Source organism: Bos indicus x Bos taurus, chromosome 25, assembly GCF_003369695.1.
Source record: "Bos indicus x Bos taurus breed Angus x Brahman F1 hybrid chromosome 25, Bos_hybrid_MaternalHap_v2.0, whole genome shotgun sequence".
NCBI classification, from domain to species: Eukaryota; Metazoa; Chordata; class Mammalia; order Artiodactyla; family Bovidae; genus Bos; species Bos indicus x Bos taurus.
In genome coordinates this window covers 20,691,891-20,715,368 of record NC_040100.1, presented here as the reverse complement: position 1 = coordinate 20,715,368, position 23,478 = coordinate 20,691,891, and the positions used below count along the sequence as shown (strand labels likewise).

General features: G+C 45.8%; 1 protein-coding gene across 2 annotated transcripts in view; it reads left to right on the top strand.

The window, feature by feature from the left end:
• Positions 1-23,478, top strand: part of PRKCB (protein kinase C beta) — a 375,677-nt gene that overhangs the window by 300,861 nt on the left and 51,338 nt on the right. For both annotated transcript variants that reach the window (XM_027526433.1, XM_027526434.1), the window contains exon 10: positions 12,737-12,910. In XM_027526433.1, coding sequence (XP_027382234.1) covers positions 12,737-12,910 — 174 coding nt within the window. The remainder of the gene's footprint in view (positions 1-12,736; positions 12,911-23,478) is intronic.

The following is a 23,478-nucleotide window of genomic DNA, read 5'->3' as shown; positions in this document are numbered from 1 at the left end:
AGTTGGGCACGACTGAAACAACTTAGAAGTCACACCTCTCACTCAGATCTTTTCATTTATTTATTCACGAAATATTTATTGAGTGTTTAGACGTGGGTGATGTGACAGTGAAGCAGTCAAACCAAACAGCTGCTCTCCTGGAGCTTACCTTCTAGGGAGGGAGAAAAGAAACAAATGGAGGGGAACAGGATGCCAGATGTGGTGAGTGCTGGGAAGAGGAAGGGAGTGGGGAGTGGCAGAGGGGCTGCCACTTGATGGAAGGTGGTCAGGGAGGACCTCTTCGAGGAGGTCACACTGAACGAGGTAAGAAAGCACGCTGTTGAGCATCTCCGGGGAAGAGTCCCACAGGCAGGACAGAGTGTCCGTGGAGGTTGGGAGCAGGTAGAGTGGAAACAGAGAATTATGCAGGAGGCAATTGCAAGAGACCAGGGTGCGAATCATGGTGGCTTAGATCAGGAAGGAGGTTGGGGGTGGACGTTTTTTGAAGGTGTAGTTGATAAAACTTGAGGCACTGGATGAGAGATGCAAGAGAGAGCAATTGAGGGAGGCTCAGTTCGGCTTTGGACTTATAGCAGGCGTCTGTTGAAGTTGGGGGAGTGGGGAGTGGGGCCTTGGTCCCCAACTGTCATTGCCCTCTCCTGTCAATAAGCACACAGACACACAGTTCCCTCGGGGCCAGTCTCCTTAGCCGGTTAAGAGCTGTGTTCAGGGCTCACAAGCCGTCTCCTCGGTCATTCTCTGAAAAGATGAAGCTGATGATAACCAGCGAGGCTAGTGGGCTGAATTGTCTCCACCCAGTATATATATTCAAGTTTAACTGCTGATCCTGTGAATTCCACCTAGACTGGTGGTGATTTAGTCACTAAGTTGTGGCCTACTCTTGCAACCCCATGGACTGTAGCCTGCCAGGCTCCTCTGTCCATGAGATTTTCCAGGCAAGAATATTGGAGTGGATTGCCATTTCCTTCTGCAGGGGATCTTCCCGACCCAGGAATTGAACCCAGGTCTCCTGTATTGCAGGCAGATTCTTTACCGACTGAGCTATGAGGGAAGTCCAACCTGGGCAGAGGGTCTTTGCAGATGTCAAGTTCAGATGAGCTCAGGGTGGCCTTAATCCAATGACATATCTCCTTATAAGAAAAGGCCATTTAGACAGAGACACAGGGAAGAACAGCATGTGAAGATGGAGGAAGAGACTCGGGTGATGTGTCCACTGGCGGAGGATAGCTGGCAACTGCAGAAGCCGGGGGAGACCTCTGGAACTGATCATCCCTCAAAACCTTAAGGAGGCACAAACCCTACCTCAATTTCTGGTCTCCTGAAGTGTGCAAGAATAGACTTGTGGTTCTTGTTATTGTAACTAGTACCAGTTCCTAAGTACTCTTCATTTCCCCAGAACGGTGCTGAATTCATATGTACTGTTTTCGTTCTTGATCCCCTCAAGTTTCCTTAGCACCACCCAAAGCTGAGCATTGGTAGTTTCCCTGTTTTCTAGATGAGGCAATTAAGGTTCAGAAAAGGTAAGTGACTTTCCCGAGGCCACACAGCTAGTATGTGGTGGAACTTGGATATTTACCAGGTCTCATATTTCTAAAGTCCGTGACCTAACCATAATGCCATCTTGTCCCGTCCCCCAAGAGCCAAGGTTCCAGGCACATTTTCCTGTTTGGATTTCCCAGTAAAGTTCATCTCCACCGACTTTCCAGTTAGGAATCCCTGGGCTACTCTCCACTTTATCTGCTGTCATTGGAGCTGCTGCTGTTTATCACATCTCTCCCAAAAGATTCTCGGGGAACAGATGTGGCTGGGAATTTGATAAGAACATCACTTCAGCACAGCCTTTCAGTCTGTTTGGAATCCTCACCCAGGAGATGGAGGGACAGCTGAACAAACAGCCCACGCCCTCGATGTTGGTATTAACTGAAGTGGAAGCTCCAGAAACTGCAGACAATAAAAAACCATGTCTACAGAAAGGAACATTTTAGAGCATGGCATTGCCATTGCTGGTGCTCGGGCTGTTTTTCTGCCATTTCTTTCTCTTGTTCCAACCCTACTTGAGGGCACAGGAGGAGGCAGGTAAGATCTTCTCAGCCACTTACTCCTTAGAAGCAGGGCCATGTCTATCCTGTTTGTAGGTGCATTACCAGTGCCTAGCATCATGGCTGGCACAGAATTCCCAGGAGGCCTCAGGGACTGGATGGATGAACTGGAATCATGGCTGCAGCACTAACTCAGACTAAGCTCATCTGGACAAGTCGATGACTGGTTTGTTCCTGGTTGTATAAGAAATGGAGAAATGACCTACTGTTCTGTCTTTGGCCATGAGTTAGGCCATAGGGGCCAAAGCCTCAACAAGAGAGGTGGGTAGGGAAAGCAGAACAGGGCCAGGATCTGGAGTCAGATTTGAAACACTCCAGCAATAATATGCAGATGGTGCAGCCTCATGACTCAACCCTTGATTCATAGGGCTCAGAGAATCAGATGGTTAAGAGCATGGACTTTGGAGACAGATAACCTCCAAGGGTCACTTCCTAGTGGAGTGACTTTAGACCACTCACCTCACTTCTCTAAGCCCTGGCTTCCTCCTCTGTGAGTAGCAGTAGCAGTACCTGCACTGCATCTGTGTGGAATTACATGAGATGATGCACCATGTAAATAAGAAGTAGGGGTAGTTATCATTATTAGCCCCAAACTAGCCACCTTCCCTTATATGCTGGTCCCCCCAACATTGCCTGCTTTCTTCCTGGCACATATACGGGCCCATTCCCTTTGAATGTCCCCTGTTCTCTGTCCAGCCGCCCCTCCCCCGCCGTCACCTTGTTGCCAGTGCTGACGATTGTTTGCTACATCTCAGAGAGCTGGGAGTTAGAATCTGGAATTTGAATTCTAGAACTTGAGCACTCACTTCCTATCAAGGTTTATGGATCCAGGTTGGTTTCATTTGAAGAGAACACAGTTTGCTTCCCTTTGCCCGGAATATGCCTCCCCCATCTCCACCTTGCTAGTCCTGGCAGTTCTTCAGGTCTCAGCCTAACCATCACTTCCCCAGGGCATCTTTTGCTGGCCCACCACATCAGGTTAAGTCCTCCGTGTGAACACTCACAATGGGCGCCGTGCACTTCTCTTTCAGGAGTTTAATCATAATTGAATGGGAATCATTTGTGCTGGTGTGTAAGCTTCCTGAAGGCATTGTCATTCTGCATCCTCAGCGCCCAGAATATCCCAGACACTTAATTCGTGTTTACTGAACAAATGAATGAATTGGCCAGTCTTCTAGGTCCGGGATGAAACTAGAAAAGGTGACTCATTTGGAAGGCAGGATGAATTCTGTTTCCATTGCCCATCTCAACCGAAGCCTTAAACATTTTTGGATTGAAAAGAGTGTGCATAATTAAACACAGGACATAAATAAAGCCAGGTAACAGGGGCCACAGCTGACAAGAACGGGTTGCTTTAGGGCACATGTGAACTTAGATGAATCTATTCTAGTTGCCTCCTGTTGTACCACAGATTGTCCCCAAACTCAGAGGTCTAAAACAACAAGTGTAGCCCGCCAGGCTTCTCTGTCCATGCAATTCTCCAGGCAAGAATACTGGAGTGGGTAGCCATTCCCTTCTCCAGGGAATCTTCCCGACCCAGGGATCGAACCTAGGTCTTCCACATTGCAGGCAGATTCTTTACCATCTGAGCCACCAGAGAAGCCCAAAGACCCCCAAACGACGCCACTCATATGTTATTACCTCTCATGGTTTCTGAGAGTCAGAAGATTGGGAACACCCCCTGGGTGGTTGTGGTTTGGGGTCTGTCCTGCAGTGGCTGGAGCAGGGACGGCTGGGGCTGGAGTTCCCAGTGCTGTGTGGACAGCAAGTTCTTTGTGTCTTCTGCAGGCCTCTCCTGTCCACATGGCCTCATTGTAGCGTTGCTGGCACGGTGGCCTCGGGGCTCCAAAGGCAGGTGTCCCAAGAGAAGCTGACAGAAGCGGCTGCCTCCAGAGTCACGCAGTGTTCCGTTCACTGGAGCAGTCACAGAGGCTGCCTGCACTCCAGGGACAGGGCACACACAGACTCTGCCCTTTGAGAAACAGCAAATGTCTGTAGACATGTTTTGAAACCGCCACAGAATATCACTTCCTTCGTGGTGTGGGGGAAGCTCTCAGGAAGCTCTCAAAAAGCCCTCCAAGGATAGGATTCCTATTGAAAGGAAAGCTTGATTATGTTAATATTAACTTGTCTTGCAGTTCCCTTGACTGCAGAAAAAGTGTTGGGAAACTCAAGAGTTTTACCTGTGGAACGTCCTCGCTCTTACAGTAAATGAGTCGATTTGATAATACTTCACAGACTTGCCCACGTTCACGGGACAGGGCACAGACTCTGCCCTTTGAGAAAGGGCACATATCTTGGACCTTCAGCGGCTTCTCTGGTGGCTCAGATGGTCAAGACTCTGCCCACAGTGGGAGACCTGGGTTTGATCCCTGGGTCCAGAAGATCCTCTGGAGAAGGGAATGGCAAACCACTGTGGTGTTCTTGCCTGGAGAATTCCAGGGACAGAGGAGCCTAGAGAGCTGTAGTCCATCAGGTCACAAAGAGTCAGATATGACTGAGCAACTAATACACACACACACCACACACACACACACACACACACACACACACACACACGCATGGTTCCTCAGAGCAACACATTTAGTAATTAGAATCAAGGGGAGGTGCTTGTTAAAATGCTCACTCCCAGGCCACAATCAGAGCTTCTAGACCAGAGGTGGCACTTGAAACCTTGTCTTGTAAGCAAATATCCCCATGTAATCCTGAGATCGGCAGGTATCTGTGCTGTGCGCTCAGTTGCGTCGACTCCTTGGGAACCCACGGACTGTAGCCTGCCAGGCTCCTCTGTCCATGGGATTTTCCAGGCAAGGATACTGGAGGCACTGTTGTTTATAAAGAATGGAATTTGCCTTGTTTTAGGTCATGTACTAACCTGATGCTATTTGACTCCCCAAAATGTTTATTTTGTATTAAGAATGTGAGCTCCTCAAACAATAATTTTGTCTTACAGGATCTTTAAGAAATAAAAATCCACTCAAGGTAGTATAAATAAAATAACAACTTTATTGGGGAGATATGGAGGTTTCTATGGAAACGGCCAAGCCTCCTGAGAGATTGGAACCAAGAACTGGAAAGCAAAGCCTTTGATCATTCCCTGACATTCTTTTCCTCACCCTACACCCCACCACCACCTCTGGGCCATTTTTCTCTGCCTGTGTGTGGTAGGAAGGAACCACTTATTGCTTCTCAGCCTTTTGGCTAAGATCAAGTGTAGGAAAAGACCACTTTAGGCAGATCTGTCTGTTTCTCTCTTCAGGACCCCAGACTGACTGCTGGGAGTATCCTAATTCCACATTCTTAAATGAGAGCATCTGATTGGCTCAACCTTAATTGATTAACTGATTGGCTTAACCTCAGTTCTCTACCTCTGATCCAATCAGCTGTGGCCAGATAGACCCCCTGCCCAATCAGAAGATTCTGGTAAGGATCTGGAAGAACTGAAAAGTATGTTAGGGTCCATTTCCAACTTAAACTTCAGCCACTTTTGATAATGCAGTCACTCTTGATTTTTATCTATCTTTTTTGAAATACATGTTCTAGAACAAACTACCAGTGTTGGGCACACCACCTGTTTTTATAAATAAAGTTTTATTGGGACACAACCACACTCTTCACTTGTGTGAATGGCCTTCTGGTACTGGCTTATTCTCCCCCTACTCCTGTAGCTTAGGAAAGGCAAGGTACTGAGACTCTTCACACAAAAAAATAACTGTAACTATGAATGCAACAGTATTTTCTGAGATGTAAAGCACATAGTATTGATGATTTGCAAGACGATTTTAGTTTAGTAATTTGAGTTTTTAAAGGTGGTAAGTAGATGTGATGTGCAATAAAATTAAATTGCAGCATGATAAGGTTAGTCTCTCTTTTTTTATGTTTTCTCTTAGTCTTTCTAATTACTTGAACCAGAAAGCCTCATTTGTTGACTGCATGCCACCAATAGCTAACATTTGCTAATATCACTTTTTTCCTTAAACAAGGAGAAAATGCAGGGTCTGGCTCAGCACTTTCAGCAGCCAGGAGCATCCAGCTAGAATCTCCTAGCGCTGCTCTGTTCATATTTATTTTTCTGCTCATCTTTCATTTAAGGATGCGATAGGCTTGCCATTAATGGTGGTGATCCAGAGTTTCCTTTTCAGATAAGTGTGGTTAAGTAAAGATGTGACTGGGTTTTAAAAATACTGATGAAATACCAGTTTATGTGGTAGGGGAAAAAATGTGAAAAAAAAAAAAAAGGCACATGAATGGTGATTGAAGTTAGGGAACACCCGCATCAAGTAGCTGGCAGAGCTGCAAAGCAGTCCCATGGTCCAGAGGAGGGAGTGACCCTTTTGGTCTTGTGGACCATTGGGGGATATAGACGAAGGTGACATCTGAGCTGAATCTCAGACTCTCAGGGCAGTGAACGAGTGTGAGAGGACTCTGTAGGCCGTGGGAGTAGAATAGCCACAGGGAAAGAGAGAACAGGACGTGGTCATGGAATTGTTTCACTTGAGGGAGCCACTGAGGGACTTAAGGCATCTGAGTAGCCTGGTCAGATTTGCATTTTTTAATTAATTAATTTATTTTAATTGGAGGCTAATTACTTTACAGTATTGTAGTGGCTTTTGCCATACATCAACACGAATCAGCCATGGGTGTACACGAGTCCCCCATCCTGAACCCGCCTCCCACCTCCCTCCCCATCCCATCCCTGAGTGTCGTCCCAGTGCACCAGCCCTGAGCGCCCAGTCTCATGCATCGAACGTGGACTAAACAGTCATTAGCTCAAGCAGGTTCAGCTCTCTGAGCTTCAGTTTGTTTATCTGTAGAATGGGGGTAGTTGAAACAGACATATGGTGCCTGCGCCTGGTGCCTGGGGAAATTCCCAGACATCTGTCTTGCTCCTCCTCCAGCCAAGGGGCTGCACTGACATTCAAGAAGTCCAGGGCCCCTCTCCTGGGTTTTTGGGTGGTGGTGGTTGGGTGGGGTGAGGTGTTTACAAGTATTCAGGATTGTTAGACGGTACATTGACCAGTGGTGACGGGACAGCAGGTCTGTCCACGCTCGAAGTGCTGAGCCCCTCCTGTGTCCTGGGGGGTCATCCCAGCTGACGGCTCGGCTTCTACCAGCCTTCACTCCCTCTACACATTCACCTCTGCTCATGGCCCTCCCTGCTCTTTCCCCAGCCCTGGCCTCCTGGGGAATCTGGGAGCAGAAAATGCCTGTCTTCAGCCTACTCTTTACAGCTTAGTGGAGTCACTGTTTGTGCCTTGGTGAGGGCTAGGGAAGGAAAAACGGCTCTGGGTACCCGTGAGGGAGCAGAGAGAGATGGGAAATAAGCTGAAGACACACAGTCCAGCACTTTGAGCCCTGCCCTGCCCAGGCAACTCCTGCGAGGATCTGCTCAGCTTGGCAGCTCGTATTTCTGTGGTGAGGCTTGGGGAGAAAGAGGCTGCAAAAGCCCTCTTGCTTCGGAAGTGTGTGTGTCAGGGACTTTCTCCCTAAGATTTCTAAGTTCCTGGATCTGTGTCGCCCACGACCACCCCTGGCTCTGATGAGAGAAAATGATGTGGCCAGGAGACTGCACAGAGGGGTGGGGACCTCGGCTGAGAGCTCCCTGCAGGAGTCCAGGGAAGCCTCTCATATCCAGGCAGGAGCTGAGCGGAACATGGGAGCTGCCCTCCTGCCCCGAGGCTCCCTCTGGCCCCCTGAGGCCTCTCTTGCTGTGTCTGATCCTCCAGCCAAGTCAGGGGTGAGCATTTTCATTTCCTCAGCCACCTAAACTCCTGGAGGATTCTTCTGGAGCTCTGACAAGTGGAGCATATAAAGGCAGAGACCTTGAGTTCAGGTTCAGTTCAGTTCAGTTCAGTTGCTCAGTCGTGTCTGACTCTTTGCGACCCCATGGACCACAGCACACCAGGCATCCCTGTCTATCACCAACTGCCAGAGTTTACTCAAACTCACATCCATGGAGTCGGTGATTCCATCCAACCATCTCATCCTGTGTCATCCCTTTCTCCTCCTGCCTTCAATCTTTCCCAGCATCAGGGTCTTTTCGAATGAGTCAGTTCTTTGCATCAGGTGGCCAAAGTATTGGAGTTTCAGCCTCAGCATCAGTCCTTCCAATGAATATTCAGGACTGATTTCCTTTAGGATGGACTGGTTGGATCTCCTTGCTGTCCAAGGGACTCTCAAGAGTCTTCTCCAACACCACAGTTCAAAAGCATCAATTCTTTGGTGCTCAGCTTTCTTTATAGTCCAACTCTCACATCCTTACATGACCACCAGAAAAACCATAGCTTTGACTAGACAGACCTTTGTTGGCAAAGTAATGTCTCTGCTTTTTATAAGCTGTCTAGGTTGGTCATAACTTTTCTTCCAAGGAGCAAGTGTCTTTTAATTTCATGGCTGCAGTTACCATCTGCAGTGATTTTGGAGCCCCAAAAAATAAAGTCTGTCACTGTTTCCACTATTTCCCCATCTATTTGCCATGAAGTGATGGGACCAGATGCCATGATCTTAGTTTTCTGAATGTTGAGTTTTAAGCCAACTTTTTCACTCTCCTCTTTCACTTTCATCAAGAGTCTCTTTAGTTCTTCTTTGCTTTCTGCCATAAGCATGGTGTCATCTGCATATCTGAGGTTATTGATATTTCTCCCACCAATCTTGATTCCAGCTTGTGCTTCCTCCAGCCCAGCATTTCTCATGATGTACTCTGCATATAAGTTAAATAAGCAGAGTAACAATACTCCTTTCCTGATTTGGAACCAGTCTGTTGTTTCATGTCCAGTTCTAATTGTTGCTTCTTGATCTGCATACAGATTTCTCAGGAGGCGGGTCAGGTGGTCTGGTATTCCCATCTCTTGAAGAATTTTCCTCAGTTTGCTGTGGTCCACACAGTCAAAGGCTTTGGCATAGTCAATAAAGCAGAAGTAGATGCTTTTCTGGAACTCTCTTGCTTTTTCTATGATCCAACAGGTGTTGGCAATTTGATCTCTGGTTCCTCTGCCTTTTCTAAATCCAGCTTGAACATCTGGATGTTCACGGTTCACGTATTGCTGAAGCCTGGCTTGGAGAATTTTGAGCATTACTTTACTAGTGTGTGAGATGAGTGCAGTTGTGCAGTAGTTTGAGCATTCTTTGCCATTGCCTTTCTTTGGGATTGGAATGAAAACTGACCTTTTCCAGTCCTGTGGCCACTGCTGAGTTTCCCAAATTCGCTGGCATATTGAGTGCAGCACTTTCACAACATCATCTTTTAGGATTTGAAATAGCTTAATTGGAATTCCATCACCTCCACTAGCTTTGTTCATAGTGATGCTTCCTAAGGCCCACTTGACTTCACATTCTAGGATGTCTGGCTCTAGGTGAGTGATCACACCATCATGATTATATGGGTCATGAAGGTCTTTTTTGTATAGTTCCTCTGTGTATTCTTGCCATCTCTTCTTAATATCTTTTGCTTCTGTTAGGTCCATGCCATTTCTGCCCTTTATTGTGCCAATCTTTGCATGAAATATTCCCTTGGTATCTCTAATTTTCTTGAAGAGATCTCTAGTCTTTCCCATTCTGTTGTTTTCCTTTATTTCTTTACACTGGTCACTGAGGAAGGCTTTTTTATCTCTCCTTGCTCTTCTTTGGAACTCTGAATTCAAATGGGTGTGTCTTTCCTTTTCTCCTTTGCCTTACACTTCTCTTCTTTTCATAGCTGTTTTTAAGACCTCCTCAGACAACCATTTTGCCTTTTTGCATTTCTTTTTCTTGGGGATGGTCTTAATCTCTGTCTCCTGTACAATGTCATGAACTTTCATCCATAGTTCTTCAGGCACTCTGTCTATCCAATCTAATCCCTCAAATCTATTTCTCACTTCTACTGTATAGTTGTAAGGAATTTGATTTAGGTCATACCTGAATGATCTAGTGGCTTTCCCTACTTTCTTCATTTTAAGTCTGAATTTGGCAATAAGGAGCTCATGTTCTGAGACACAGTCAGCTCCTAGTCTTGTTTTTGCTGACTGTATAGAGCTTCTCCATCTTTGGCTGCAAAGAATATAATCAATCTGATTTTCATATTGACCGTCTGGTGATGTCCATGTGTAGAGTCTTCTCTTGTGTTGTTGGAAGAGGGTGTTTGCTATGACCAGTGTGTTTTCTTGGCAAAACTCTATTAGCCTTTGCCCTGCTTCATTCTGTACTCCATAGCCAAATTTGCCTGTTACTCCAGGTATTTCTTAATTTCCTACTTTTGCATTACAGTCCCCTATAATGAAAAGGACATATTTTTTGAGTATTAGTTCTAGAAGGTCTTGTAGATCTTCATAGAACCATTCAATTTCAGCTTCTTCAGCATTATTGGTAGGGGCATAGACTTGGATTACTGTGATATTGAATGGCTTGCCTTGGAAATGAACAGAGATCATTCTGTCATTTTTGAGATTGCATCTAAGTACTGCATTTAGGACTCTTTTGTTGACCATGATGGCTACTCCATTTCTTCTAGTTCAGATAGACTGGGTTCAAATCCTGGCTCTGTCCCTAACTGAATTTTTGGTGTCACAGGTCACTTACCTGCCGTGGGCCACCTATGAGATAGAGCTCTTTTCAATTCATTAATTTAAAACTTATATTTGTTTATTATTGAAGCATAGTTGATATACAATATTGTATAAGTTGCAGGCATACATTGTAGTGATTCACAAGTTTTAAAGGTTAAACTTCATTTATGGTTACTATAAAATATTGGCAGTATTTCCTGTGTTGTGTCATATACCCTTGTAGCTTATTTTATACCTAATAGTCTGTGCCTCTTAATCGGCCAGCCCTATGTTGCCTCTTCCCTATGAAATGCAGTTCTTAATGGTACTGACTTCCCAGAGTCTTAGGCAAAGTGAATGAGAAATAATAAATGAGAACCACTCATTGTCTGGCACATGGTACTCAAAATAATGTGACGATTGATATTATTGCCTGCAAAATATCTGACCCAGTGTGTGCAGTGTGTACTTACTTGGATCTGATTGCCTCTTCGTCCAGGAAGCCTTCTCAGAAGCCCCCAGACCAGGTTAGGTCTTGAACAACATGGTCCTGCCCCATGCTTCTAAGAGGCTTCTTGAGAACGGTACCTGCGGGTCACTCTTCCCTCTGGCACAGTCACAACCAGTGAAAATAATGATGTGTCACGAGCCACGCTGATTAACATGCTCTGATTGTGACCACGGCTGTGTGGAAGGAAGCCCCAGGACACAGGAGGGGATGTTAAAATATTACATTAATCATCCCTGTAATTAATGTCCAAAGTCCTCCTTCCTCCCTGGAATGCAGCATCAGGAAACGTGCCTGCTCATCTAATGGTGTTTCTCCATGCTTAGCAGGCTCTTAGTAAATATTAAATAACTGAAAGAACAAGAGAACCATTGCCCCCAATTCAGTTTTATCAGGAATTCAATCATTCCTTCCTTCAACAAATACTTCTTGAACCTCTGCTGTGTGCCAGGCACACTATTCCAGGCTTGCGGGGGTACACCAACAAACAAAACAGGCAAAGATACTTGCCCTCATGGGGTTTATGTTTGACTGGACATTGATATGTGTCCCAGAGGGATATCTTAATACATGCTCATCACTCTTGAAACTGTCTTCTATTTTTAAATTTTTTCTTTTGAAAAATTGAAGGATAGTTAATTTACAAGGTTGTGTTAATTTCAGGTGTACAGCAGAGTGATTCAGTTTATATTACCTATATTCCTTTTTTAGATTCTTTTTCCATTAGAGGTTATTATTAATACAAGATGCTGAATATAGTTCCCTGTGCTGTACAGTAGATCCTTGTTGTTTTGATGTTGTTGTTTAGTCGCTAAGTTGTGTCTGACTGTTTTGCGACCCCATGGACTATAGCCTGCCAGGCTCCTCTGTCCAAGGGGTTTCCCAGGCAAGAATACTGGAGTGGGTTGCCGTTTCCTTTTCCAGGAGATAGTCCTGACCCAGGAATCGAAACCGAGTCTCCTGCTTGATGGGCAAATTCTTTACCACGGAGCCCCCTGGGAAGCCCCCTTTTGTTTACCGATTTTATATATAGTAGTGTGTCTCTGTTAATCCCAAGCTCCTAATTTATCCTGCTGCTGCTAAGTCACTTCAGTCGTATCCGACTCTGTGTGACCCCATAGACAGCAGCCCACCAGGCTCCCCCGTCCCTGGGATTCTCCAGGCAAGAACATGGAGTGGGTTGCCATTTCCTTCTCCAATGCTTGAAAGTGAAAAGTGAAAGTGAAGTCGCTCAGTCGTGTCCAACTCTTCTCGACCCCATGGACTGCAGCCTACCAGGCTCCTCCGTCCATGGGATTTTCTAGGCAAGAGTACTGGAGTGGGGTGCCATTGCCTTCTCCGTAATTTATCCTTCTACCACCCCCGCTTTCCCCTTTAGTAACCATAAATTTGTTTTCTATGGCGGTGAGTCTGTCTCTGTCTTGGAACCACCCTCTTTTCGATTGGGTTCAGCCATTCAAGGTTCAAGGTCCGGGGGAAACTTTATGTATCATATCAGCATCCACTGAGGGCGCGTGGAAGGAGCTTTGAATGGATCTGAATGACCCTCAGCCACCAGTGGCTTCACTGGGGGCCCCTTCAATTACACTGACATGCCCACTGTCTTGCAGGTCATGCTCTCAGAGCGAAAAGGCACAGATGAGCTGTATGCTGTGAAGATCCTGAAAAAGGACGTGGTCATCCAAGATGATGACGTGGAATGCACGATGGTGGAGAAGCGGGTGCTGGCCCTGCCCGGGAAGCCGCCCTTCCTGACCCAGCTGCATTCCTGCTTCCAGACCATGGTAACTACCTGGGGGCTGGACCCCTCCACCTCCGGGCTTCCAGGCTTTGGCCAGAGCAGTTCTAGCAGTGGCCACCCCATAGAGGCACCCAGGCCCTTCCCATCCTGGAGACAGAAAGCTGTCAGGCCCAGGGATGGCTGTGGAGCATTTTTCTGAGGTTGCCACTGAGAAGCGCTCTCCCCTGAGGCAGATGCTGTTTCAACAAAGATAAAGGAACTCAGGCAATTGGTTTTATAACCAACTGAGCAGGGCCTTCCTCTGGCAGCAAGAGGTGACTTGGGGACAGGAACTCAGGACTTTCAGTCCCACAATCTCAGATGTTCTAGCAGCAGTTACAGATGGGGATGAGGGCAGAGGTCCTCACAGGTGCCCCTACAGGGTCAGGGTCGGGCCTCTGGATCCTTCAGATAAATGTGTGATTCCATGCTGCAGGTTGCATGGCCCTCATAGGACTCCCGGGGCAGGGGGCACAGCCTGGGTAGGGGCTGATGAGCTCAGAGCCAGGCTTCTAAGAAGAAGAGGAAATCTATGTACTATCTGCTATTCACTGTGATTCTACTTTCATCTGTGAGAATGAGAGACATCCTTCGAACAACCTCTTTCCTTCCCCCTGTGCACACTAGACCTGGCTCTCCATCCACTGTGGCCATCAGACCACAATCTGGGGCCCCATTCAACTCACTGGGCTCTGCTGTCACATCCCCCATTGCATTGACTGGTAACTCTCCCCCTGTCTCCTTTGCTTTAAGAGCACGACCTTCTCAGAAATAGGACCTAGCTTTCTCAGCCATCTGCCTCATCTATGAGCCTTTCCCAGGTACCAGACACTGTGTGTGTGGAGGGGGTGGGAGTAGGGGAAGGAAGGCAGAGCAGAGCCCAAATGCAAAGAGATAAGAGTTAATTCTTGCTTTGGAAGCTTCTCAGGGCAAAGGCCTAGAGTCTTAAAGATGCTTTAAGGGCACGTTCAAGATTATTTTGACTTGCTCCAGTTTGCACCCTTCGTTCTGATTTTAGAACCCAACTCCTGTGTGCGATGGGATGCTATTGTAACTTGTGTGTGCTTTAAAGTTTCTTTTCTCCTCCAGCATCCCCAAGTCCTGTGCTCTGCTAAGTTCGACTGAGTCCCCCGCCAGCCTAGAAAGACCCGGAACTGGGTTTGGGATGGGTTTTCTCAGTGCAGGCTGTACCCTTGTGGTAGAACTACCTGTGGTGAGAGGGGCAGAGTCAGAACCCGGCTCCTTCCTTGGTGTGAGAGTTTCTTGATACATATTGGGGTCAGAGGGACCTGGGTTCACATCTCAGCTTTGTCATTTTCTGGCTGAGTGGCCTTGAGAAAATCATGCAACCCCGCTGGGCCTCAGTCTCTTCATATGTAAAGGGATAAAAGTAGCTGCATCCAAGGTTGCTATGAGGAGGAAATGAGATTACACATGAGACGTGCTTAACACGGTGCTTGTTACCTGGTAAACACTCTTGTGTTCTGCTCAGCTGCTCAGTCGTGTCCGACTCTTGTGCGACCCCATGGACTGTAGCCCCCCAGGCTCCTCTGTTCATGGGATTTCCCAGGCAAGAATACTGGAGTGAGTTGCTATCTTCTACTCCAGGGGATCTTCCTGACCTAGGGATCAAACCATGACTCCTACATTGGCAGGCAGATTCTTTACTATTGCACCACTTGGGAAGCCCCCAAACACTCATAAATGTTGGTTATCCACTTCACAGACATTTAACATTGGCCTTGGCCTGGACTGGTACTGAGCTATAAAGCTGAGGAAGCTAGGTGCTCTTTTTGAGAAGCTAGGTCCTGTTTTCTCCTCTTAAAGCAAAGATGACAGACACGGGGATGTTACCAAACAATGTAAAGCTGCTGTGATAGCAGAATCTGGAGAAGTCAAGGAGTCCCTAGGTTGTTCCTTGATGCCACAGGGGCATCTGCATTTTGGGTGAAGGGATGGTTTTTTCTGCTGGGGCCCTGCCCCGAATCCCAATCTCCCTGCCACAGGTCAAGAGAGAGGGAACATTCTAGGGAAATGTGTGCAGTATTTCTTTCGGAGGCTTTGACCCACCAGCCTCTTGTCGGGGTCTGCTGGTGACAGTGGGCTATAAGAAGATTTTCACTCTGCTGCCGGCAGAGAGCGGAAGTCGTGTTTGCCAGTGTGTGGAGCATGTACCACCATGCAGTATGGTGCTGGGTAGTTTGAAGGGTGATTTTGGGTGCTGCACGGATTTTAAATTGTGTTCTTTTAAGTTCACTGTACATTCTTCTGAGTACCTTGAGGAGGATGTTTCTATGTGATGCTGCTGCTGCTGCTAAGTCCTTTCAGTCGTGTCCGACTCTGTGCGTCCCCATAGATGGCAACCCACCAGGCTCCCCCGTCCCTGGGATTCTCCAGGCAAGAACACTGGAGTGGGTTGCCATTTCCTTCTCCAGTGCATGAAAGTGAAAAGTGAAAGTGAAGTTGCTCAGTCATGTCCGACCCTCAGTGACCCCATGGACTGCAGCCTTCCAGGCTCGTCCATCCATGGGATTTTCCTCGAAAGAGTACTGGAGTGGGGTGCCATTACCTTCTCTGTCTATTTGGTGCTAGCATGGCCATTAACATCTTTCTAACACTTGCCTTTTTAACAGAGAGAGAGGGGACCAGGCTTCAGGTTCTGAGCTTTGACAAATAGCAGTTTCTTTTACTTACTTATTTTTAATTGGGGAATAATTACTTTACAATATTGTGTTCGTTGCTGCCATACATCAACATGAATCAGCCATAGGAATACAATTTCCTTTAAAAATATTTATTTAGGCTGTGCTGGGTCTTTATTGTGGCATGCGGGATCTTTAGTTGCAGCATGGAACTCTTAATTATGGCATGTGGGATCTAGTTCCCTGACCAGGGATCGAACCTGGACTCCCTGCTTTGGGAGGATGGAATCATAGCCACTGGACCACCAGGGAAGTCCCTAAATAGCAGTTTCTAAGTCATTGTTTTGCTTTTATTTTATATATTTTTTACGGATTTCTTTCATTTAAGACAGCACTATAAAGTCTTTCAATTTTTAAATTTTGAGATATTATAAGACAAATATGAAGAAACCACACACAATTAGTGTTTTAATAATGAGTTTTTATAGAGTTAAGCTCCTTATACCACCATCCAGGTCAAGAAAGAACTTTGGCAGCCACTCTAGAAGTTTCTCTGTGTCCCAATCTCCATCTCCCCGCAAATGGTAGCTTGACTTCTTTGCCTATCTCTATAGTTTTATCACTTAAGTTTTATCATCCCTTGATAAGATAGTTTACTCTTTCCCCTTGGTAGAAATTTGCTGTGTCTTTAATATAATGATTTCCTTCTCCATTCTTTCCATCCTTTCTTTTACTTGCTAAAGAGCCTGGGCTGTCTGACCCATAACATTTTCACAGTCTGAATTTTTCTGATTGCTGTCTGAGGGCCAGCGTATCTGTTTCCGCTGTCCCCTGTTTTTTGAAAATTGGTATCTGAACCTAGAGGCTTGGCCAGACTCAACTTTGATCCCTTTGGTAAGACCAGGTGGCTGTTTTTTTTTGTTTTTTTTTAATCCAAAGGCACATAATGTCCAGTTGCCCCTCTTTTTGTATGTTGGCAATGAGAGATGCTCTGTGTCTGGGTCCATGAATTCATAAAGGACTGTGAGGTGGTGATTTCCTAATTCTATCATTTCTTTTTCTTTATTAGTTGGATGCTTTTATAAAGAGAGACTTCCCTCACCTGTTTCTTTGTCCCCTGGTGGTACAGTTCATCTAGAAATCAGGATAGATAGATGAGGCTTTTCTCTTACTTGACAGTTTTCATGAATTGGTTCACTATTATGCCCCAAAGGTAACTAAAGTTTGCTTAATAGAGTTTTTGTAAAGAAAAATGTTAAGTGAGCAACAATTCACATCACACGAGACTTGGCAGAGATGGAGAAGGACATACTTCTTACAAGTTCAAATCTCTAATGTTACCTTGGGGAGTGAAAGCCTGCAGGTATTCAAGTCACGACTAGACCCTTAGACCTCTAGGTTCCCTCATTCCCACATCTCTTTTTTCCATTGGCAGTTCCTACATTGACTCATGGAGATCACCAGATGAAGGACAGTTTCAGTGGTAAATACACTAAGAAGGAGACCTTGTTCTCAAGGAAGAGTCTGGGCTATCTTGGAGCAAAAGCTTTCAATTTCAGTTGGATGTGTTGAGATTAGGGGAAATTGGTCGTTGGTTGTTAATACTCATTAAGTAAATATCTTTATTTGTAATTTACTGTTTTAAACATGATACAGTGGATTTGAGGCTCTTCTTTTAACGTTGAGTCTTGAATTTCAGTATGCTTTCTGGAACTGGGGAGTAGGGCCTGGGCGTGCATGGAAACAGCACAACATCTTGGGTCCCCTCCACGATATCCACGAGCCGTCACCTGCCAGGGAAGAGAGAGTAACAGCCAAGAGCATTGAGTGGATTCGAGTCTTGTGTGGGGAGAAAGGCCTCCTCTTGAAAACTGACCCCATCCAGCAAGGCTGGGGATGGAACTGGTTGCTTTCCGGTTGGTGAGGATCAGATGAAATTGTTATCCCGTCTGTATTTGCAGGAAAAATATGTAACTTCTCACATGCCTTATGTGGTGGCCAAAATTTTAAAAAACAAAACAAACAAACAAAAGTACTTAACTTTAAGTAGCAGAGTTATGCCTGGCTCAGGGAGATGCACTTCCTGCGAGCTGAGTGTGAGGCCCTTGGGGGCTGAGCAGGGTCAGCTGAGAGGAAAGCCAAGACTTCTCCTATCTCACATCCAACACCACATCACTGAGTGAAAGGCCCCCATTGAAATGTTTTTGTTTACTTTTTCCTTTGGCTAAGCACTTGTATTTTAAGTTTCAGTTCAGTTCAGTTCAGTCACTCAGTTGTGTCCGACTCTTTGTGACCCCATGAATTGCAGCACGCCAGGCCTCCCTGTCCATCACCAACTCCCGGAGTTCACCCAAACCCACATCCATTGAGTCGGTGATGCCATCCAGCCATCTCATCCTCTGTCGTCCCCTCCTGCCCTCAATCCCTCCCAGCATCAGGGTCTTTTCCAATGAGTCAACTCTTCGCATGAGGTGGCCAAAGTGCTGGAGTTTCAGCTTTAGCATCATTCCTTCCAAAGAACACACAGGACTGATCTCCTTTAGAATGGACTGGTTGGATCTCCTTGCAGTCCAAGGGACTCTCAAGAGTCTTCTCCAACACCACAGTTCAAAAGCATCATTTCTTCGGCTCTCAGCTTTCTTCACAGTCCAACTCTCACATCCATACATGACTACTGGAAAAACCATGGCCTTGACTAGACAGACCTTTGTTGGCAAAGTAATGTCTCTGCTCTTTAATATGCTATCTAGGTTGGTCATAACTTTCCTCCCAAGGAGTAAGTGTCTTTTAATTTCACGGCTTCAGTCACCATCTGCAGTGATTTTGGAGCCCAGAAAAATAAAGTCTGACACTGTTTCCACTGTTTCCCCATCTATTTCCCATGAAGTGATGGGACCAGATGCCATGATCTTCGTTTTCTGAATGTTGAGCTTTAAGCCAACTTTTTCACTCTCCTCTTTCACTTTCATCAAGAGGCTTTTGAGTTCCTCTTCACTTTCTGCCATAAGGGTGGTGTTGTCAGCGTATCTGAGGTTATTGATATTTCTCCTGGCAATCTTGATTCCAGCTTGTGCTTCTTCCAGCCCAGCATTGCTCATGATGTACTCTGCATATAAGTTATTTCAGAGATTTGATAATGCAGTAGGGCTTCCTTGGTGGCTCAGTGGTTAAAAAAAAAAAAAAATCTGCCTGCCAAGCAGGAGACTCGGGTTTGATCCCTGGGCTGGAAGATGCTCTGGAGAAGGAAATGGCAACCCACTCCAGTATTCTTGCTTGGGAAATCCCCTGGGCAGAGGAGCTTGGCAGGCTACAGTCTATGGGGTCGCAGAAATGTTGGACTTGACCTAGAGACTAAACAACAAGAATAATGCCTACAATACATGACACACAGGTCCAGCCATCTTAAGCCACATGAATGATGGCCTCCGGATGGGTCCCAGCATCACCTCCATTTCACAGATGAGGGCATTGAAGCCATACATAATAGCTCGTACATTTCAGGGCCAGGATTGGAAGCCAGGCAGCCAGGCTCCAAGGGGCTTTACACTTCATCACTACACGGTGAGGTCTTCTGAGTGCATGTTCCCCGATTCCCACCTCTTTTGACTCGCCTGGGGCGGAACTGCCAGCAGCCAGCCTGTCTCTGGGCTCTAGCGGGGGCCCAGTCACATCCCTCACCTGCTCCGTAAAATATCACCCCTGCTGCATCCCTCCACTTTCCACCCCTGCTCCCTGCATCCCTCCACTTTCCACCCCCACTCCCTGGAGTGGACCTGACTCCCATCTGAGCATCTGCCATCATGTGGGCCAGTGAATACTCTGCTTCATTCCAGCCTCACAAAGAATCGTGTGGTGAAAGGATTTATCTGACATCCCACCTTGAAAAAGAAAGGATTGAAGATCTGGGACATGGAGGGTAGTTTGCCCTCGACACAGCACTGCTGAACCCAGAACCCAAGTGTTTTCTAATAGATTATATTGAGTTGCTACCAAAATGGCCCTAACAGACAAAAACAATAAAAAGCGGCAGCTGTCGTTAAGTGTTCAGTGAGTGTCATACTGTGTACTCAACACTCTACAGATAACCTCTCATTTTATCCTCCGACACCACCCTGGGTGAGCCCTGGAACTGCCCCCAGTGTTGAGATAAGGATGCTGGTATTCTGAGAAGTAACTTGAGCAATGCCATGTGGGAGCGGGGGAATGGCAATCCCAGTTGTCATCCACAGTGCCCTCATCTGTGAAAAGGGGATGGGAGGCTGGGATTTGCTCTGTAAGACTCTAGAACCCTCAACCTCGAAGCCTTGCTAGCTTGCTTCTGTCTTACGTCCAGATTCCTTTTTCTAGCTTATAAATTGTCTTCACTGTCATGATCATGTCTGATTTTAACAAAGACACCATAAGCACATACTACTGTTCACGCTTCCTCAAAGGAAGCCAACCCTCAGAAATTTGCAATGGCTCAGGTTACACCGTAAGTGACATGAGTTTCCATGGTGGCTCAGATGGTAAAGAATCTTCCTGCAATGCAGACGACCTGGGTTTGACCCCTGGGTCGGGAAGATCCCCTGGAGAAGGGAATGCAACCCACTCTAGTATTCTTCCGTAGACAGAGGAGCCTGGGCTTCCATCCATGGGGTCACAGAGAGTCGGACATGACTGAGTGACTAACACTTTGATTTTTGACACTATCGGTAAGTGGCAGGTGACCTAATGCCCCTTCAGGTGTTCATTTCACTAGGAAAGCATCACCCACTTGTCTCACAAGGATATTATGATGATTGGAAAGACTTTATGGTCCGAGTGATTTTCAGATTTAGGGAGCCGTGCATAAAGATGAGACAGAGGACTATTAGCCCAGCTCAGGTGAGCAGGAAAGCCCAGGAAAGTGGTTGTCATCACCTTCTGGAATTACATCTCCCCTGATCCCAGATTGGTGCTCTGGAGGTGGAGCCTGAGCTGGAGTAGACAATATCCCTAAAGCCAGCAGCCCTGGAAGTCAGATCATTACTGCCAGTCTGCAGACAGTACTAATGCTTATTGATTCTGTCAACAAGTATTTATTTGTTGACATAAATGTGTCAGGACCTAGCTGCACCACTGGGAGGATGCATCCATGAACAGAAGAGATAAAAGTCCCCCATTCCTTTGGAATTTACATCTGAGTGGGGGAGACAGATAATAAACAATAATAACAAAAAATAAGGGGGCAAGAGATGATGGATGAAGACAGAGATGCTATTTTTGATTGGATGATCAGGGGCGGTGTTTCTGATAAGGATGACATTTGAGCAGAGACCAGAGCAAATGAGGGAGCTAGGCATGTGGATATCTCAGGGCAAAGTGTTCTAGACAGCAGGAAGAATGAGTGTAAACGCCCCAGGCAGGGACATGCTTGGCGTGTTTGAGGAGCAGCGACCAGGCCAGTGTAGCCCGAATGGAGTGTCATTTTGTATCTTGTGACCCAGAATTCCTTTATGAATCAGCTACCTTAAAAAAAAAATGACAGATCTAGTATAGCATGCTGCAGACTTGATATGTTTTTCTTGCTACAGACTTAGAATTGGGAAGATAAAAGCTTCTTAATAAAAGAAAAAGAATCTTGATGCTGGTCAGAATAGATAAAAGGGAAAAAGACTCCCCACCAATGTATGAAACAGTTTTTGTCATCCTTAAAATGATGCAAATTTAATTTCAAAAAACTTGTTTAGAAAAGCAAAGTTACATCAGAAGTATTCTTAGACAACTGGATTTTTTAAATCCTTGAAAAATATGCATGGCTCAATTTAACAGAAGATGTAAGATATCAAATTCTATTTAAGAGATTGTTCTAAATGTGTTAAAATTGGATTTGCACATGGAAAAGAATCAGAGATATAGACAAATCAAAACATTTATTTGATTTAGGGAGGTGCCTGTGGGTAATTGTCTTCATTTTGAATTTATATTATTTCAGGAGAGTCTGTGATAAAATACCTTAAAAGTGTTGAATGTACCACAAGATGGCAAAAGTTAATACTGAAATTGTTGTTCACTCGCTAAGTCATGTCCGAATCTTTGCAATCCCATGGACTATAGCGTGCCAGGCTTCCCTATCCTTCACCATCTTCTGGAGCTTGCTCAAACTCTTGTCCATTGAGTTAGCGATGCCATCCCACCATCTCATCCTCTGTCTTCCCCTTCTCCTCCTGCCTTCAGTCTTTCCCAGTACCAGGGTCTTTTCCAGTGAGTTGGCTCTTTGGATCAGGTGGCCACAGTGTTGGAGCTTCAGCTTCAGCATTAACACACAGATGCAAAAGCCATCAGAAGGGGGTTGAATTTTCAGTGAATTGCTCATTAGAGGAACTGGTCTTAGGAGAATGGGGTTTAGGCCAATTTTTCTAGAAGTACAAAGGGATAAGTAGGAGCTTCTCAGTCAAATAAATCTAGGTCTGAGATTCCTGGCTGTGTGACCTCCAGGAATTCACTTAACAGATCTGAATATTGGTTTCATCATCTTTAAAGTGACATAAGAAGTGAAGATTAAAAGAGATGATATACAAAGTGCAGAACAAATAATAAATGAGGCTACCCCTTTGAGCTGTGCTGTAGGGGCACCTGGCTGCCTAGGCACAAAAGGATTGCGTTTCCTCCAGCCTTTTTGCAGTGTTTCCCAGGGACAGTTGTCAGCCCGGCACATTCATGCAATTTCCCAACTGCCAGTGGGCACAGGCAGTTGAGTCTCCTTAGCAAAACATCTATTTTAAATGTTTTCTTTTCAATTGAACATATGCACTTCTTTTTTTTTTTTTTAAATAGAATTAGATTTCATGAGTCATTGAAGGACAGAAGTTACTTCCTCCCCAAATTTGCTGTCGTGGCCCAGCAAGAACTCAGTTGCAAGGCATGCTGGGAGGGACGTCAACCCAGAATGCAAAAAGGGACAGGGAAGGGGATGAGAATGATTCCGCTTGTAGAGCTGGCCCCCGGTGACATGTCCATTGAGCACGGAGAGTGTCTAAGGGGTCCTTGTAATTTGGGGTCAAGTTTGGGTTGGCACCGGTATCCAAGGATATGGTTAAATGTAAGGGTGTTGCCGTAGGAAGCTCTTGGCAGTAGTCTCTATGGTTGAGTTGCAGGAAATAGAATACCCTTCTTTCAAATTAGCTGTTAAAAAAGAAAATATTGGAAAGAAACGACCGAAAGGCAGAACCTGAGCCTCATGAAGATCTAGAACTTCAAGGCTTTCTAGACTAAATCTGTTTCTTTCTCCGCGCTTTCTTTGTTTTTCCCTGATCATGGTAACATGGCTTCCATAGCCCCTGTTTGCCTATCCGCCAAATTCCCACATTCCAATTCAAACTCAGGAAAGAGAATCTGATTGGTTCAGCATAGGTCAGTTGCTTTATTCCTAGTCCAATCACCTAGTAATTGACTACTAGTTCAGTAGGAAACTTTAAGAAGGAGTTGTATCTACAGGGAAGGAATAGTTGGTGCTCTTGTCAGGTGGGAGACAGCATCTTGAGGCCAAGGAGATCAATTGGGTTGGAGCAGGACATAGCCTGCTGCTAACAGTACAAATAGGGTGTTCAGTGTCTCCAAAGAGAGGAAACCGGAGAGATAGGTGTCTGGGCCTTAGGCAGCTAAAGCCATCTAAGAATCTTGAGTGCAGGAAAGGATCCAGGAATACAACCCAGGCATACAGAGCTGGGGTGGGTAGGAATGGACACAGCCTGCTTCTCTACCCTCTTGATGGTGACCTTTGTGTATTCATTCAGTAATCAAAGGTCCATAGAATTCCAAGGAAGAAGAGAGATGGCCCTAGCCCCAGTCCATGGGGTCACAAAGAGTCGGACACAACTGAGCGACTGAACTGAACTTGAGAACTTTGCTTTCTATGTGGAAGGGCAAAGCTTAGAAAGCTGAAAATACAGTTAGAGGAGCATCAGAT